At 44.8% G+C, this 17,373-nt stretch overlaps 1 protein-coding gene across 1 annotated transcript in view; it reads left to right on the top strand.

Annotated features, from left to right (window-relative positions):
* The window catches only part of OSBPL10 (oxysterol binding protein like 10), a 175,187-nt gene that overhangs the window by 136,178 nt on the left and 21,636 nt on the right, over positions 1-17,373 (top strand). The window contains exon 8 of the mRNA XM_006030210.3: positions 3,585-4,068. Coding sequence (XP_006030272.1) covers positions 3,585-4,068 — 484 coding nt within the window. The remainder of the gene's footprint in view (positions 1-3,584; positions 4,069-17,373) is intronic.

Below are 17,373 nucleotides of genomic sequence, written 5' to 3'. Positions count from 1 at the left end.
TTCAGGGGGGTGCCCTTCAGTCCCAAGCTCCTCTGTGTCATCTGGTGCTTGACTAATGAGAACCAGCTGAGATTATGCCAGGAATTAACTCCTTGGCCTGTAGTTCGTCAGTCTTACTCATCTCACCCAGATCTTTCCAGCTCTTAGGAGAGGGGATTTTGCCAGCTAGAGTAATTGTATCCTTGTCCGGTCATGTGCTCAGAAAAGATGGATTTCCATGCCCCTCCACCCCCTGGAAGAGCCCTACCTGTAGGTTCACATACTCTGAGATCAGTATGCTTACAAAAAGATTTATTAAAAAGAAAACAAACAAAAAAACCCAAGAACAAGCATAAGAAATCTATAACCATGTGCTGAGGTACAGATGGAGATGTAAGAACAAACAAACAAAAAGAAATATCAGAATATTGGAACCAAATACAAAATATCAGAGCCAAGAATTCAGCCCACTAGGTGAGGGACTCTGTTTCTTGATGCCTGTGAAAATGAGGCAGATATTTAAGGATGGTTTCTTATCTGTCTATTTACATACGTCACCCACTAGATTCTTGGGGAGCCTACACTGTGCATATAACTTCCTACTCTCTCCATGAGGTGCATGTTTACTAGACTAAGTCTTTCATGATCAGATTAAGACCAGTGGAACATTTGTCTTTTTAAACATATCTCAGGGATGCTCACTTAATTTCCCCACTGTGAGAAATAGGTTTTTTTGGATAGCCTGAATAGTCAGGTGTTCTTCTTACAGTCCCTTCTTTTAAAATGTAGGTTGAACATCGTCTTGAAGGCCTGGCTATTTAGCATACCCATGTTGGATGCTAATTTTTTCAGTGATTACCTCTCTTCAGCCATTTAGACTTTGGGCCTCTCCCAGGCAAAAAACTCATTATGCAATCCTGGCCTTATTTGAACTTTGGAAATACATGTATATCAAATACTACAATGCGTAAGAACAACAGGACTGATCACAGTTTGATGCTATTTGTATGTTGAAACCATACATGCCATATCAGTAAGATAAACTCAGGAAAACATGCCTCAAACTTTAGTGGGTTCGTGACAAAATGAAATGCTAACATCCAAGAATGGGGGGCAGCTGCTAAAATTGGCCAGTACTGTTTAGACTGTTGGTTAGTATATGGCAGCCTGAGCTATCCAAACATTTGGAATTAAGGCATCTAATAAGAAATAACATTATCCCAGTATTTCTCAAAACTCTTAAATTACTTGGATTCTAAAGCCATTGCCTTAAGTTAATCAAAACTCAATCTTTACTCCTTTTCATTTGCATATTTCCCTTTTGAAAATAGCTACTTAGCTATTTGAACGTTTGTTTTGGAGTCTTATACTATAAAAGAATTTGAATCCTTACTTGTACAATTTTTAAGGATAATCTCTCTGATTACAATTTCAAAATATAATAATGTTATTATGAAAGTATCCATTACTTTCTTGTACCTATTTACACAGTGCTGCTGGTACATTTCTGTGGAACAGCTGGCCCCAGAGCATAAATCCTGTGGTGGAGAGAGTGGAAATGAACATTAGGGCTTTCCTAATCCAAGAGGAGGATGAAATCATGGTAGCTTTAAAATTTAATCACCAAAATTGCAACATTAAGTATGTTCTTACATCTTCCCTGCCCCCCTTCCTATGCAAGGAAAGGTTTTTCTCGTCAGATGTGGCCATATGGGGGGGAAAAGACTAGCTTATCTAATGTTAGTTTTGCAGTCTTTCCCTCCTGCCAGGCAAGAAATATTTGGGTAAAGTGTGAGTAACTTAAAAATAAAACAATTTTGTGTTGGTATTGTTTGTGGGGACCTACTTCCCTCACTGTTCTTCAAAGTTTGATTCCATCCTAGGAACAAGAAAAATAGCTCATCTTTAGGTCTAGTCTTGAGTTATTTATATTGGGTACCATAAGGCCCATGCCCTGCAAACTCAATAGAGTGCAGTGATGCAAACACATGAAACAAGTTGCAGGTTTGGGGCCTAAGCATGGTGGAAGATACAGTGCTGATATAGGGTCCCCATAATGTAGAGATCCAGTGGAATAAAGTACTAGCAGCTCTTCCAGGGGGAGTTAAAACAGCCAAAAATGGTAAATGGGGTAACTAAGAGACAATATTATACTGTCTGTAATATTAATGTGTTAGAGATCCCTTTGGAGCAATGAAGCCTTCACCCACCTCCTATGGATATTAACAGTAATGACTGTAATGATCAGACTCTGCCCATCTGAGTGGCAGCCATTTGAGTTCACTTGTGGGGCCCCCAGCCTATTATTGTGCAGCATAAAGTATTATACATCTGTGCCAGTGAGTTGAGAATATTATTTCAAAGAAATTCCTTTGGAGGTGCCCTTGGATCCTTGGCCTAAATAGTTCTGATATGTTGGGCAAGAAAAAGCATGAAGTGAGGAGCTGAGGGTAGAAAATAGACAAAAATGAGTATAGGTAAGAAGTCCATTGTCAAAATGAGTCTAGGTAAGAAGTCACAGAAGTGCTTACTGGGGCTGTTCGTTTAGTGCAGGGATGGCCTGTGGGCCAAATCTGGCTCATGGAGCCATGACATCCAGCCTATGTAGTTCCCCATGGGTTGGGAAATTTGGTGGTGGGGGAGCAGTGGCAATTAATGCTGCCACACTTCTCCTGCTGCCAAATTCTCGAGTCCTGTGCACCTGGGTTGGGACCGAGTCATGCCTCCTTTCCCCCACGTCTCTGGATTGGTGCCAGGCCATGCCCCCCTTTCCCCTGTGCAGCCAGATCAGAGTCAGGCTGCCCTCCACCCACTTCTGCCTGGGTCATGTCCTACTGCGCCCTGGATCACAACCACTGGTCAGATCTGACCTTCGGATGGCCCAGGCACTGCCCATGCACACCTGGCCTGTGGGATAAAAAAGTTGAGGACCATTGATTTAGATAATCAATGCTACTAGTTTAGCCTCTTGGCTTCCATTTTGTCATTTGTGCCAAATGTATTTTCTGTCAGTGATGGTTCGTGCCGGAAAACGTCTGTCTGACAAGGATGTATCTGGTACTTTCAGTTCACTTGAAGTAATATAAATGTTAAATGATGATCTTAACTCTCGGTGAGCTGTCAGTAAGGTTCTGAGTTGGAGACATTATTCTGTGTTCTACAACACTGTGTGTCTGAAGAGATTTTACTGAAAGCTGCTACTACTAACAAAACCATATTAACTTTAAAAGCAGATTTAAATGGTCAATTTGATTCTCTTGTTAACCATTTGGAAATTGGAAACATAGATAACTATCTTCTGAAACACTTGGCTTGGGGAGGAGGGGTGGGGCTGAAAGGAATAGCACACAGTTGGGATAGCATATTAATGTTGTTTGATCTGCCAGTGAGAACCCTAATGAAATAGGAAGCAGCTTGTAGGCTGCTAATTTTTTCCTTGATTCATTATTTACACTGTAAACCAAGAGAAATTGCTCTTTGGCTGTGGCAGGGAAACTGCTCTTGTGAAGTTTGGTTGAAATAAACTGCAGCTGTGTTTAATTGTTTACCATCTCTGTAGTATAATCATGGGGAATCATATGTGCCTTTGTCTGCTTTGAATACAGGTAGTGCTTCCAACATTTATTTTGGAGAAAAGATCCCTGCTGGAGATGTATGCAAATTTCATGGCCCATCCAGACCTGTTTTTGTCAATTGCAGCTGGAGCCACTCCGGAGGAAAGAATTATCTGCTTTGTGGAATATTATCTAACAGCTTTTCATGAAGGCCGAAAGGGAGCTGTTGCTAAGAAGCCCTATAACCCAATAATTGGTGAAATGTTTCATTGCTCCTGGGATGTACCTAAAGACAAAGTGAAACCTTTCAGAACTAATAGTGCCTCTGCAGTTTATAAAGACCAAACCAAGGAGTTTAGCCAGGACCAGTCAGAGTGTTACAAGCTGAGGTTTGTAGCTGAACAAATATCCCATCATCCACCAGTATCTTGCTTTTACTGCGAGTGCAAGGAGAAGAAAATGTGTGTGAATGCCCACGTATGGACCAAGAGCAAGTTTATGGGAATGTCAATAGGTGTTTCGATGGTAGGTGAAGGTAAGAAATATTTACTTTTTATTTTTTGGAAGGTTATTAAAGAGACACCCATTTGAAATGTGTAGACCTCTCGTTTTTTTAGCTTAAGTAAGTTTTAAAAAATCTCCAAATATTTCATCTTAATCTTTTTTGTTTGTTTGTTTGTTTTGCTTCTAGTAATTCATAAAATTAAAATAATGGGACTTGTGTTTTGAAAATATTGTCCAGATTTTATTGAAGGGAATGTGTGTGTATGTGTGACTCAATAATATATGGAATTATTTCTGCTTGCCTCCTATAAATTGTGTGCCTACATGATATATACTTACAGATGCAGCATGCATATCTTATACTTCATATACTCTTAATAGGTGAAGATATAGTTTCCCAAGACTTTTTAGGCTATTGTGCTTTCTCAGACTTTATAGCCACTCATGCAGAGGATGATATAGCCTTGGTTTCTTACTATTTTGCTTTATCATAAACATGTTTGCATGTTCAGGAAAAAATCATTTAACTGGTTTAAAAAGGTATAGAAAATATCAGTAGCATAAGGATGGGTGGGCAAATGGGACCATGAGCCCAAGGTGTTGTCGAAGGGGGAGGGAAAAGGGGTACCAGAATGGAGTGAAATTGTTATTGTGATCCCCTCCAGCAGCCTTCCAGCTTCAGCTCTACCAAGAGAGCAGCGGTGGCATGTGTGGGTGAGCGAGTGAAAGGCACTCTGACAAATGTCGCTCTTGAGAAGCAGTCAAGTTTGTTGCCGTTTGGGGGAGAGATGTTACTCTATTTTTGCCACTGGAAATGGATGCTTTCTAAGGTACTCGATGTGGACGTCTGTGGCAAAAAAAGGAACTGACGTCTGTGGCAGTGACCTCTAGCTGTGGCTTGTGCACACTTGCTGCTGGAGCCAGAGCCCTGCAAAAAAAAAAAGGCGGGGGGGGGGGGGGGGGAGAGGGGAATGCCCTGGGGCACAGCTCTGGCCAGTTATGCCTCTGGAAAACATTATCAGATTGCAATTCCTTAACAAATACAGCTGTATCAGTAATATTGTTAGCTGTTAACATATAATTGTTGAAGCAAAGCATTTAAAACATCTAGCTAAAGCTTCTTTCCATTTTGGGATAATTTTCTATATATTTTTTCGAGTGGTTTTGAGACTTATGATCTTGGGAAACAGCAAGTAGAGAGGCATAAAAAAGAAATAATAATGATATCAGTCATCTAGGCATATTCATTATTTACACATACATTACATTTTAAGTTGCATATATATTCCTGAGATATTAAGCAAGAGAGAATGGTGAATGTCATGAAGTGGGTTTGGTCAGTGAAATGTTATTGTGGGCCTAAAACTCCGTGATATCCAAGATTCACAAATATAAAAGGGGAAGCAGAGTAACATAATGAGGTAAAGAACAAAAATACAGTTAGAGAAATGTTACTATAACATCTTTCTTAATGTTAACACTTTTCCAGTTCAGTCATTGCAAAATGGAATAGTTTTGAAACTTAAGACACTGCTGGCTTTAATGGAACCAAATCCTGTAATGCCATTTCAGTTTTTGCCGTTTTGGGAAGAGTGATACTTCTTCAGACATGTTGCTTTGGTTCTGCAAAATGGAGAGCAAAAGGAGCCAGGAAGCGAATACCTGGGAGACCAGAGAGATGCCTTTGTAATAGCTCAGTAATGGAACAAAATAGGTGGAAAAATAAGATACACTGGCTGTAGACATTTTTTCCTATCTTCTTCTTTGTGATCTTTTTCACACTTCTTTCAGACTTCTATATATGAGTATTTAATGCAGGAAAACAAATTGCAAAATGTCAAGTTAGTATTGTTGAGGTGATGTTGTTGCTATGATGGTCCAAGAGATAGGCCAGAGGCAAGAATTCTTGTGGTTGATATTTTTATTGGACCGACTGTACGGTTGGTATACATAGTCAAACTTTTGGGGATCACAGTACCTTTCCTCAAGCCTCTGAGATCAAAGCAGACACTGCTGAGCTAAACAGCAGATAGAACAAAGCTTGTTAAATAGGATCATTATCACCAGTAAAGTGCACAGGCTACTAGTATCAGGAAAATTACAGTGGACCCTACAGTCATTTATCTATGTGCTTGGTGTCCAATAGGTTCTGTTCCCATGCTCATCTTTTAAAGACATTGGGGAGATTTTCTTTGATCACTAGTACTGAGAGGTCAGATAGGGAGGGATTTTTCTATGAGAAATGTTCTCCTATTCCTTAGTGTCGCTGTCCTTAATTTTTGTCAGTGGTTATTCATTCTGGTGTTTAGTTTTTGTCTGGTTTCACTGACATAGTTTCCATGAAGATATTTGGTGCACTGGATGATTTATACTACATTCTCAGATAAACATGGCACGATCCATGGATTCTGATGGTTTTGCTGTGGGGAGTGTTGATTGGCAGTAGAGAGATGTGGACAGATCTTGCATTTATTATTGAGGCAGGGCTGTGTCCCAGTTAGGTATCTGTTGATCAGCAGGGAAATGACTTCTGATAATGAGGTGGGTGAGGTTAGGGGGATGTTTGAAGACTAGGAGTGTGGGGGTACTGGGAATATTTTTCTCAAAATCTGGTCCTTTTCAAGTGCTGCAGTTGTTTGATCCTTCTTATAGGTTCAAGTGTGGATGGAAGGTGATGACCAAGAGTGTGCAGTGTGTGTGTCCTTGTATTGTAGCAGGTTGCTGTGGGGTACAGGTTTCCCTCGCTTTATGTTGTACACATGTTCCTGGAAAATGGCGCATAACTCGAATTCGCATAAAGGAAACCCACTTTACAACATAACAAATAGGGTTATGTTCCAAGTCCTCGACTGTACTGACCCGCAGACCCATTTCTACCACTTTCACAAGACAGTTTTGTTACTCACTGACAGCAGACAGTACATACACACACAGGGTGGTGTTGAATTTTTAGTTGGTTTGAAGAGAGAGTAGTGAAGGCTTCATTGATGGACCAGGGAGAGGGGTAGGAGATAAACTAGCTTAGAAACCATAATGGGCATGGCAACTACAGAAACACGTGTCACAGACAACGAGCGAGGAGCACAGATCTACACGGGAGACTATATTTTGGTGTGTGTAGCTCCCACAATGCACTACACAGCAGCTGACTGTGGGCTTCCACCACACCGATCTCATAAGAGTGAGTTTACCTTGCATATAATTAATTTTTGGTATAAAAAGGGCCATTGCATAAGAGTGAATTCACACACACACAACCCACATAAAGCAAGGGAAACCTGTATTTCGGTGGCTCCTTTAAACATGTAGTCTATTTCTCTGCTGCAGTGTTCTTGTTGTATAAAGGCTATTTTCAGTTTGGCAAGATTGGGTGTCATGGGTGTTCTCCTCAGAGCAGATGTGGTAGTATCTGAAGGCTTCACTGCAGATCATTGCTTTTTTTTTGGCATGTTTGCAGTTATCGCTGGTTTTGTGGATGTGTGGTGGTCTGTGGGTGTTCTGTATTCAGTGGCTTGTAGGGCGTCTTCCCAGATTTAGAATGTGGTATCAAGAAAAATGATGTTAGTGTAGGAGTATTCCAGAAATAATTTGCTGGAAGGGTGGTAGTTATCAACTTCTGCCAAAAGTTTAATAAGCAAGTCCAGGTGTTCAGTCCAGATGATTAAAATATCATCTATGTAACACAGGTGGATAGTTCAGGTTTAGAACTCTTTTCTCAAAACTCTTCTTTGAGATGGGCATATATTGGAGAGGCATATTTGTGCCTACAGTTGTGTTGGAGGAAGTTGGTCAGATTTAGCCTGTTTGCTGCTAGTGAAATGTGATGTTTTCAGGGTTTGGAGTGAGGGCTGCATGCACATCCTAGTTGCTCCAGATATATGCAGCAGCTTCCAGGAATAAAGTAAAGGCACAGGATGGCTTCAGAGTAAACTAACCAATGAAGATGGGATATAGAGACAGTTCATGTCTCTGGTGGTGAATTCAGCTGCTGCTTCCAAGAGAAATAGTATATATTAGACCAGACACTGCTAAGTGTCTGCAGAGAGTAGCTACCTCCCATGTTCAACAGTCTACCATTCTGTTTCATAGTAGGGCTTTGGGGGGCCTAGGAGAGAGGCATGCTGACTTACTGCTACATCCATGTACTTGGGGAGGGATTGTTGTACTAACCAGGAGACTCCAGTAATCACTGTGGGGACATCTGTGAAGTAGGGAGGAAATTCTTCTCTGGAGCCCATTTGTTCATGTTGCGTGTAGGTAGTAGATTTGGCAGTTCCTACAACTGTGTAACTTTTTTGATTCTCTGGGGAGGCTTGTGAAACCATGACTGCACTGGTGTATACTTAGGTCCAATCAAGATTTCTGCACACCTAAAAAGGCACCTTATCTTTTAAAAGTAAAAAAAAATATATATTTGTACACCAACTGATAGGTTAGATGCCAAGAGGATTTCTTAATACAGGTAGCAAGTAGATTTGTCAAGGGAAGCAAAAGCTGAAAACTACCATAGCAGTTTTTCTCTTGTATTCATCATAGAAAATGTGCATTAAATTCTAACACTGGCAAAAGATCTAGGGAGTGTTACTACCAACGCTTTCTATTTTTAGGGTGGTTGAAGTGCCTTGACCTAGAATTTCAGAGCTTACGGTGAATATGAAATTGTGTTTCTTCTCTAATATTGTAAAAGCTGCTGTCTTTGTAGCCTTGAAATATTTTTGGTATTTTGGTATTTCAGTGTATACCAACTGGTATTGCAGCATGTTCTTTGTGGTGGTGGGCAAATTGAATTACCCCTGGTTCCTATAATTTTCTTCGCTTTTTCTGTGCTGTTTTTTTCTTCTCTTTCCTTTTCTCTGGGTAGAGCATCCTGCTTTTATTCTGTTCAGCACCTCATTTCTTCCAGCTATAGCTTTAGTACTTGTATTTTTACACTGACTTTTTAAAGTTTAATTTTTTTCTGAATGTATGTCCAGGTGCCCTTGAACATGTATTGGATTGCTAGGAGTTTTTTAGATTCTGCAGTAGGTCAGTTGAATGACAATTTTTACAGTATTTACAATAAGGTCCCTTTATTGACTTGTGTCAGTATTTTGGATAATATTATTGGTCTGTTTTTTCCACTGGTCCTGAGTGCGTATTAGGTTTAGGGAAAGGCTCTAGATCTAGGGAAATGCTTCTTTTCTGTATGTGGAAAACATTTCAGACTGTGTGCTACACAACTGACATAATTTTTACTATGCTTTTAAAGTTCATCTAGTTCTGCGGTAGATGGTAAACATCATCTTGCTACTTTTAACAGGAATTAACAGGACTGCAGTGTTCATCATGTAACTTTGACCTCTGCATTGAAGAACACACAAAACCATGCTATATTTAGAAGACCTTGCTCCCTAGCTTTCGGTGAATGTTTCTTAGTGGGTGCTGACTGTTGGGTGAGATTTGTTACTCAGTAGTTGCTTATTTCCATAAATAACAAGATAAAGAACGCTTGAAACTAGATTGCATCAGGAATATACTGGTAATACTTCTCTACTTATTCTGAAACCACTTCCTTGCAGCTCACCTCAATGACCTTGTATAGGAAGTGGATTTATTAGGGGGAGATCATGTCAGACCAACCTGATTGCCTTTTATGATCAGGTCACAAAGGCCATGGACACAGGTGTCGTGGTGGATGTAGTCTTTCTGGACTTCAGCAAGGCCTTTGACACCGTCTCTCACCCCATCCTAATTAATAAACTAGGCGACTGTGGCATAGATGCCTACACAGTCAGATGGATTGCAGATTGGCTGAAGGGTCGCACTCAGAGGGTGGTGGTGGATGGATCATACTCGACTTGGGGGGAGGTGGGTAGTGGAGTCCCCCAGGGCTCGGTCCTGGGGCCTGCGCTGTTCAATTTCTTCATCAGCGATCTTGATGTTGGGGTGGAAAGCAACCTGTTTAAATTCGCTGATGACACCAAAATTTGGGGGGAGGTGAGCACGCTAGCAGGGAGAGAGAGATTGCAGAAGGATCTGGATAGGTTACAGGGGTGGGCAAACAGGAACAGGATGCGTTTCAATACGGACAAGTGCAGGGTGCTGCACTTGGGTAGTAGGAACCAGCAGCACACTTATACGATGGGGAACTCCCTACTTGAGAGCACGGAGGCGGAAAGGGATCTTGGTTTCATTATTGACTCCAAGATGAACATGGGCCGACAATGCGAGGTCATGGTTGGCAGGGCTAACTGGACCTTGTTGTGCATCCACAGGTGCATCTCGAGTAGAGCCAGGGAGGTGATCCTCCCCCTCTATGCGACGCTGGTTAGGCCGCAGCTGGAGTATTGTGTCCAGTTCTGTGCGCCCCATTTCAGGAGGGATGTGGACAACATGGAGAGGGTCCAGAGGAGGGCCACCCGCATGATCCGGGGACAACAGGGCAGACCCTACAGTGAGAGACTGCGGGACCTGAACCTATTCAGCCTTCATAAGAGAAGGCTGAGGGGGGACCTGGTGACGTCTATAAACTCACTAGGTGGAACCAGAAGGGTTTGGGGGAGACGCTGTTTCCCCTAGCCCCCGCTGGCATAACAAGGAGTAATGGGCACAAGTTGATGGAGAGGAGGTACAGATTGGACATCCAAAAAAACTACTTCACAGTTAGGGCGGCTAGGAGCTGGAACCAACTTCCAAGGGAGGTGGTGCTGGCCCCTACCCTGGGGATCTTTAAGAAGAGGCTGGATACCTACCTGGCTGGACTCATTTGAGTCCCGTTTTTTGTTTAGGGTTCTTTTGTTGTTCTCCCACCCTGGCGGGGGTTTGGGCTAGAAGATCTATTAGGTCCCTTCCGACCCTAAAACTATGAAACTATGGAAGAGTTGCCTTTTATTATTTTTTTTAACTAGAACAAGTGGTTAAGTTTAAACAGGAATAATACAGAAAGCTTTCAGTCATGGAGTTTAGTGACAGTAAGATCCCTTCAGCTAAATATTATTTTGTCCTGGGATATTTAAAAAATGTTGCCTCTTAGAGATAACAAAGGCAGTCCTGTCCATGTGTAGTCACTTTGATTTGATTGTTCCAACTACGTATCAAACAGATGAGCTGAACTTGCAGCATTCTAGAGATGAATGGGAATCCAAGAGGATCTTGTTGGAGTCCATGTGATGAGTTGCCTTGTTTGCTAGTCCTTCATCTGGATATGGTTTGATTTTAAATCTGGTTTGTCTCTTCTTCCTCCCAGGAAGTGCTTTAGCACATGATGAAGCCTCTCTTTTTTTTTTTTACTGCTAGAAAGCAGTCTTCCCACATGAAAGGCCTTCCTCTCCCCATGTGAAGGGACACCCTGGATGAGAACAGCAAAAGTGTTTTGCATCTAAGAATTGATGTGGCTCTCACAACATGTGGACCTAATTAATTTTAACCAATACGTCAATGCAGTGGTGCTCAACTTGTCAGGCTCTGCGGGCTGGAGGAGTGGCATTGGCTTGATCCGTGGGTTTAGTCGCATGCATGGAGCCAGGCCCCACATGCAGCTGCACACTGGCTCAGCCCTGCACCAGCGTGAGCTAGCATTCAGGGCTACGTCATCCAGCCCCCAGGACTGCCAATGGGTGTGGAAATATGGCAGCAAGGGAGCAGCAATTAACACTGCCACCACTGCCCTGCTGCCAAATTTCCAGACCTGTGGGGAGACCCTTGGGCCAGATTACATTGTTCTGTGAGCCAGATCTGGCCTGCAGGCTGGAGCTTAAGAACCACTGCTTTAATGGACAGACAAAAGAGGTGGCTGTGATGAGAAAAATTATGAAGATTTAGATTCACAAGAGAAGGGGGAGTTGAAATATATCTGTTTTTGCATAAATAGTTTCATGTCATGCAGAGAGCTGCCAGACAGATGTTGCTGTGAGCAAAAAAATATATATGTTAGTATACATTAGTGCAAAAGCAAAGTGTGAGATCTCCAGCCTCACCTTTTGAGGCTCCTCCACTATTTTGGTGTATTGTAGTGTTGCTCTGTAGCAAAATGCATGCAGATGCAGAAAGCATAGCCCTGGGAATTGAGGTTATTAGTTAATTTTGAGAGCATGTGGAGGTTGCTAAATGCTGTTCTGATTTTTGTTGTTGCTTTGTTCCATCTAATTGAGCCCCAGCCATTTTTTAATCTTTATATAAAGGTTTTTAGCAGGAGAGTGTGGTATGGATCTTCTGGCAGCTCTTTCTAAAAATTTAAAATCAGGCTTTAAAAACTTTAATGGATTTAGCAGGAGGAGGAAAAGAAGCTACCCTTTAGTCACAGTACATCCAGAAAGCAGCAATTAATGAATATTCTGTTAAGTGTTTTGCAACTCCTAAAATGTATGCTCTTTGATTCTTAATTTGGGCAAGCAGTTAGACTAGAATCTAGTCACTAGGGCTAGGGACAGACATTCAAAAAGCCCAAGCCTGAATTGATCCAATCTTCGCAGGTTATTCTAACCTGCAGAGAATGAACTGATTTGCAAGTAGATAGACATTCACTTTTGATTCAGGAAATGTAGGCACATGCCTGCAGTGGCTCAGGCTAGAACAGGGGCGGGCAATTATTTTGGACGAAGGGATGCTTACTGAGTCTTGGCAAGCCATTGAGGGCCACATGACAGGCAGCCACGGACAGACAAATATCAATTTTCTAAATTTTTAGGGGCCTTGCTGGCCAGATAAAATGGCCTAGCAGACCGCATTCAGCCCGTGGGCCACATTTTGCCCACCCCTGGGCTAGAAACTTAGGGGTGGGAGTGTTAGAGCAAGCCCTCCCTTCCCTTTCAAAGTGTTGAGCTGGGGGGCGTGGCCTGTTAAACTGAAAGGGGGCATGGCCAGGACCCAGCAGGGTGCTATGATTAGGGAAGGGTTTTAATCCTCACCCTGGCCTGCACAGTCCACAGCTGGGGTGTGCCTGGAGTGGGAGGGGGAAGCAGCACTCGCCAGGCTTCACCTTCTCCTTCCCCCTCTCGCTGCTCAAGGGCAGGGGGTATTGCCAGACCCTGGCCCCCAGCTAGCACTCTGAAGCAAAGGGTGAGGGGGGAGGTGTAGGGAGGATTGTGACCAGTTGCTGGCTGGGGTCTGCTGTGGGAGAGGGGAAGGAGGGAGTGGGGGGGACCCTGCTTGAGCACTGAGTGGCAGGGGGAAGCCAAGCAGATGCTGCTGTGCCTTCAGTCTCTACCTCCTCAGCCAGCCCAAGCTCTGGCTAGAGAGGAGAGGTGCAGGACCAGCTCTGCTCTCTGGAGCAGACGGCCCAGCCCAGGGCTGAAAAGCGTGCTAGGATGCTGGAGGACTCTCATTTAACTTAAACCAGGAAGGGGTCTGGGACAGAAATTCCATAAACCAGTTTGACCCAAATCAGTGGGAGGCACTGAGGTCCCGGAGGGGAGGGGAGTTGGGAGTCCAAGAAGAGTGGTCATTCCTTAAGGACGCGATCCTCCAAGCCCAAAGGGTGACAATTCCCATGCAGATCAAAGGGGGCAAGAGTGCTCAAAAGCCCCCATGGCTCACCAGAAGCATCCATGAATGCCTCAAAGCCAAAAAGGAGACATACACCCAGTGGAAGGGAGGGGCCATCACCAAGGAGGATTATACCTCCTTGACTCGAGATTGTAGGGGGGCTGTTAGGAAGGCTAAAGCAGAGATGGAACTGAGACTAGCGACCCGGATCAAAGATAACAAGAAGTCCTTTTTTAAATACATGGTGGGTAAAAAGAAGGTGCCAAATAATGTGGGACCTCTGCAGGACATGCTTGGTAATCTGGTGGTAGCACCAGATGACAGAGCTCATCTCTTTAACAGATTCTTTGCTTCCATTTTTCTGAGCAGGGACAGAGACATCCCCTCCACTGGGATTCAGGATGGACCCAGGGGAGGCACAGCCAGGCCCAGGGTCAATGAGGACATAGTCAGGGAACTTCTGGAGGGACTAGATGCGTTCAAATCCGCAGGTCCTGATGATCTCCGCCCCAGAGTGCTTAGGGAACTGGCAGAGGTCATTGCAGGACCCCTGGCACAGCTTTACAAGCACTCTGGTGAGGTGCCTGATGACTGGAAAAGGGCCAGTGTGGCCCCCATTTTCAAAAAAGGGAGGAAAAAGGACCCAGGAAACTATAGGCCCATTGGTCTTACCTTGGTCCTGGGGAAGCTCTTTGAGAGAATTATCCTGGCACATGGCTGCGAGGGGCCAGTAGGGGAGTTTATGCTTAGGGGTAACCAACACGGGTTCATTAGAGGCAGGTTCTGTCTGACCAACCTGTTGGCCGCCTATGACCAGGTCACAAAAGCCTTAGACGCAGGTGTCGTGGTGGATGTAGTCTTCCTGGACTTTAGGAAGGTCTTTGACACTCTCTCTCATCCCATCCTCATTAAAAAATTAGGTGTCTGTGGTGTCGACGCCTACACAGTCAGATGGGTCGCAAATTGGCTGGAGAGCCGCACCCATAGTGTGGTGGTGGACAGGTCATTTTTGACCTGGAGGGATGTGGGCAGTGGGGTTCCCCAGGGCTCGGTCCTCGGGCCCGCACTGTTCAATATCTTCTTCAGTAATTTGGATGAGGGGGTGAAAAACACCTTGTTCAAGTTTGCAGATGACACTAAGATGTGGGGAGAAGTGAGCACGCTAGAAGAGAGGGAGGGGCTACAACTTGATCTTGACAAGGATCTTGGAATCACTATTGATTCCAAGATGAACATGGGCCACCAATCTGGGGACACGGTCAGGAAGGCTAACCGCGCCTTGTCATGCATCCATAGATGCATCATGAGCAGGTCCAAGGAGGTGATTCTCCCCCTCTATGTGACATTGGTCAGGCTGCAGTTGGAGTACTGCGTCCAGTTCTAGGTGCTGGACTTCAGGAGGGATGTGGACAGCATCGAGAGGGTCCAGAGGAGGGCCACTCACATGATTAGGGGGCAGCAGGGCAGGCCCTATGAGGAGAGGCTAAGGGACCTGAACCTAAAATGTTCTCCACAAGAGAAGGCTGTGGGGATCTTGTAGCTGCCTATACACTTGCCAAGGGGGGCCAGCAGGTGGTGGGAGAGTCCCTGTTCCCCCGAGCACTACCGGGAGTAGATTCAGGCTAGATATCAGGAGGCACTACTTCACAGTCAGGGTGGCTAGGAGCTAGAACCAACTTCCAAGGGAAGTGGTGCTTGCCCCTACCCTGGGGGTCTTCAAAAGGAGACTAGATAATCACCTAGCTGGGGTCATTTGACCCCAGCATCCTTTCCTGCCCATGGCAGGGGGTCGGACTAGATGATCTGCTTCGGTCCCTTCCGACCTTACCAACTATGAAACAACTATGAAACTAGGTTTATCTTAAACCAGTTTCAGCCATTTTGAAACTGGCGTATGTGCGCTGAACTTAGGTTCTGTTACAGGTTTAAACCAGTTTCTGATCACTTAAACCAGTTTATGTGTAATTTCTGTCTTTAGCCTAGATTTCCTACTTCTGTATGATTCTGTGAACTCAGCACTGTCCTGGCACTTCCTTTAACAAGTTTCATTTTCTATTAGAAATGGTCTGTCTGTGACTGTAAAACAAAGAACGCAGCACAAGGCATTTTAAATGCTTATGACATGATAGGAGATGGAGTCCAGTAATTATGTTTTGCCTGTGTGAGTCAATTTTAGCCATCGACACTCTGCAGTCATGTCTGCTTTTGTCCAGAACAAACGCTTATTCTCATCTGTTATCTGATGAATAATACAGATGGAGTGTGAGGAGCCTGTTACATTAGGAAACTGCTCTGGGCCATTTATGACCCACGTACCATTTGTTGTTCATATTGATCCCTAAACAATCGGAGGGAAGCATTAAATTGCACATGTCTCTTCTGCAGTTAATAATTACATTATTGACCTAGAATCTCATCTGTGTATTTCATCAATGCATGTTACAGGAAAATCAATTCATGAAGTACAGGATGGGTGAGAGGTGGACATGTTACAGCCAAAAGGGTATGGTAACAAAACAACTTGCTTTAAAGTCAGTGCAAGAATCCTTGAATATATTGTGCTGTATTTTGGGAAAGAAATAAGACATGCTAAAAACTGATGATGAGATGAGTGAGACTGAAAATAGAATTGGTAGCTGCTACATAAAACAGATGTTGAACTAAGTGGTAGGGAATAATCTTAGAGTAGGAAGTTTGAAATTCCAACTTTACTTTGGGGATTAATCTTTATCACTTTGAAAAATCACGTGTGTTAATATGTTGTTCCAGTAGTACTTTGTTATCAACAGGGATTCTGGTTTTCTCTGATTAAAAATTTGCAAATTCTCTGATTAAAAACCCCAAATCCATGATAAAAATTAAAGGCCCCCCACAGTCCCTCCCAGTGCTGCTAGTGCCCAGCACTCCCCCCTCCCCCCCCACAGTCTCAACAGCCCTCCTGATGCCCCTCGCAACAAGCCCCCAGACCCACAGACATGCAGACACAGACACTGACACCCACTCCAGCAGGTAAGTGTGTGTGGGGGGAAGGAGCGGGGTGTGGGGAGAAGGAGCGGGCAGGGCAGGAGAAAGGGAAGGTGCTGGGGGATAGATCAAGAAAGGGGGGTGTGCCCCTGTGCCCACGCCCAGGAGCAGGGCCGGGGGATGAGGGCAGGGGTGCCACTCTGTGGGCCACACATGCTGGCCGGCCTGACAGGAGGTTTGCACACGGAGGCTGCCACCGCAACTCTGCCACTGCACCCTGCACTACCATCCCATGGCCACTTGAACGGCTTTGTGGGCAAGTGGTGCAGGGCGTGGCAGCATCAGTGCAGTGGCAACCACCTTGTGTGGGCCGCATATGTACCACCCGGCTGGAGGGTGAGATGGGGTGCTTGCACGCAGTGCCATGCCCTGCAACCGGCTGTACGACTCTGTGGCTGTGTGGGGTGGTGGTGGCTGCATGCAGGGTGGGGGGGCTTTGTGGGCAAGCGCTGCCACCACAGAGCCATGCCCTTTGCCCCTGGATCCTAGAGGTAAGTGGAGATTGGGGGCCGTGGGGCAGGGCTGGGGGCTGAGGGAGTGGGGGTGCTGCCAGCCCCAGGCGGCACATCGCAGGTGGGAGCAGGGCCAGGGGATGAGGGCAGGGGTGCCCCTCTGTGGGGGGCTTTGCGGGCAAGTGATTCGGGGCACAGTGTGGTGGTGCCTGCCATGTGTGGGCCGCATACATGCTGCCTGGCCACCTGCCCAGCAGAGGGGGAGAGGGAGGCTGGCATGTGGCTGGAACACAGCTCTGTGGCCAGCTCTGCAGCCATGGTGAGGGATGGGAGGGGGGCTCACACGAAGCGGCCTCTGCTACTTACCTAAAGCACTGTGCCAGTGGTGACGGCTGGGG

Source organism: Alligator sinensis, unplaced genomic scaffold, assembly GCF_000455745.1.
Source record: "Alligator sinensis unplaced genomic scaffold, ASM45574v1 scaffold181_2, whole genome shotgun sequence".
Classification (NCBI taxonomy): domain Eukaryota; kingdom Metazoa; phylum Chordata; order Crocodylia; family Alligatoridae; genus Alligator; species Alligator sinensis.
This window is presented reverse-complemented; position numbering and strand designations above follow the sequence as displayed.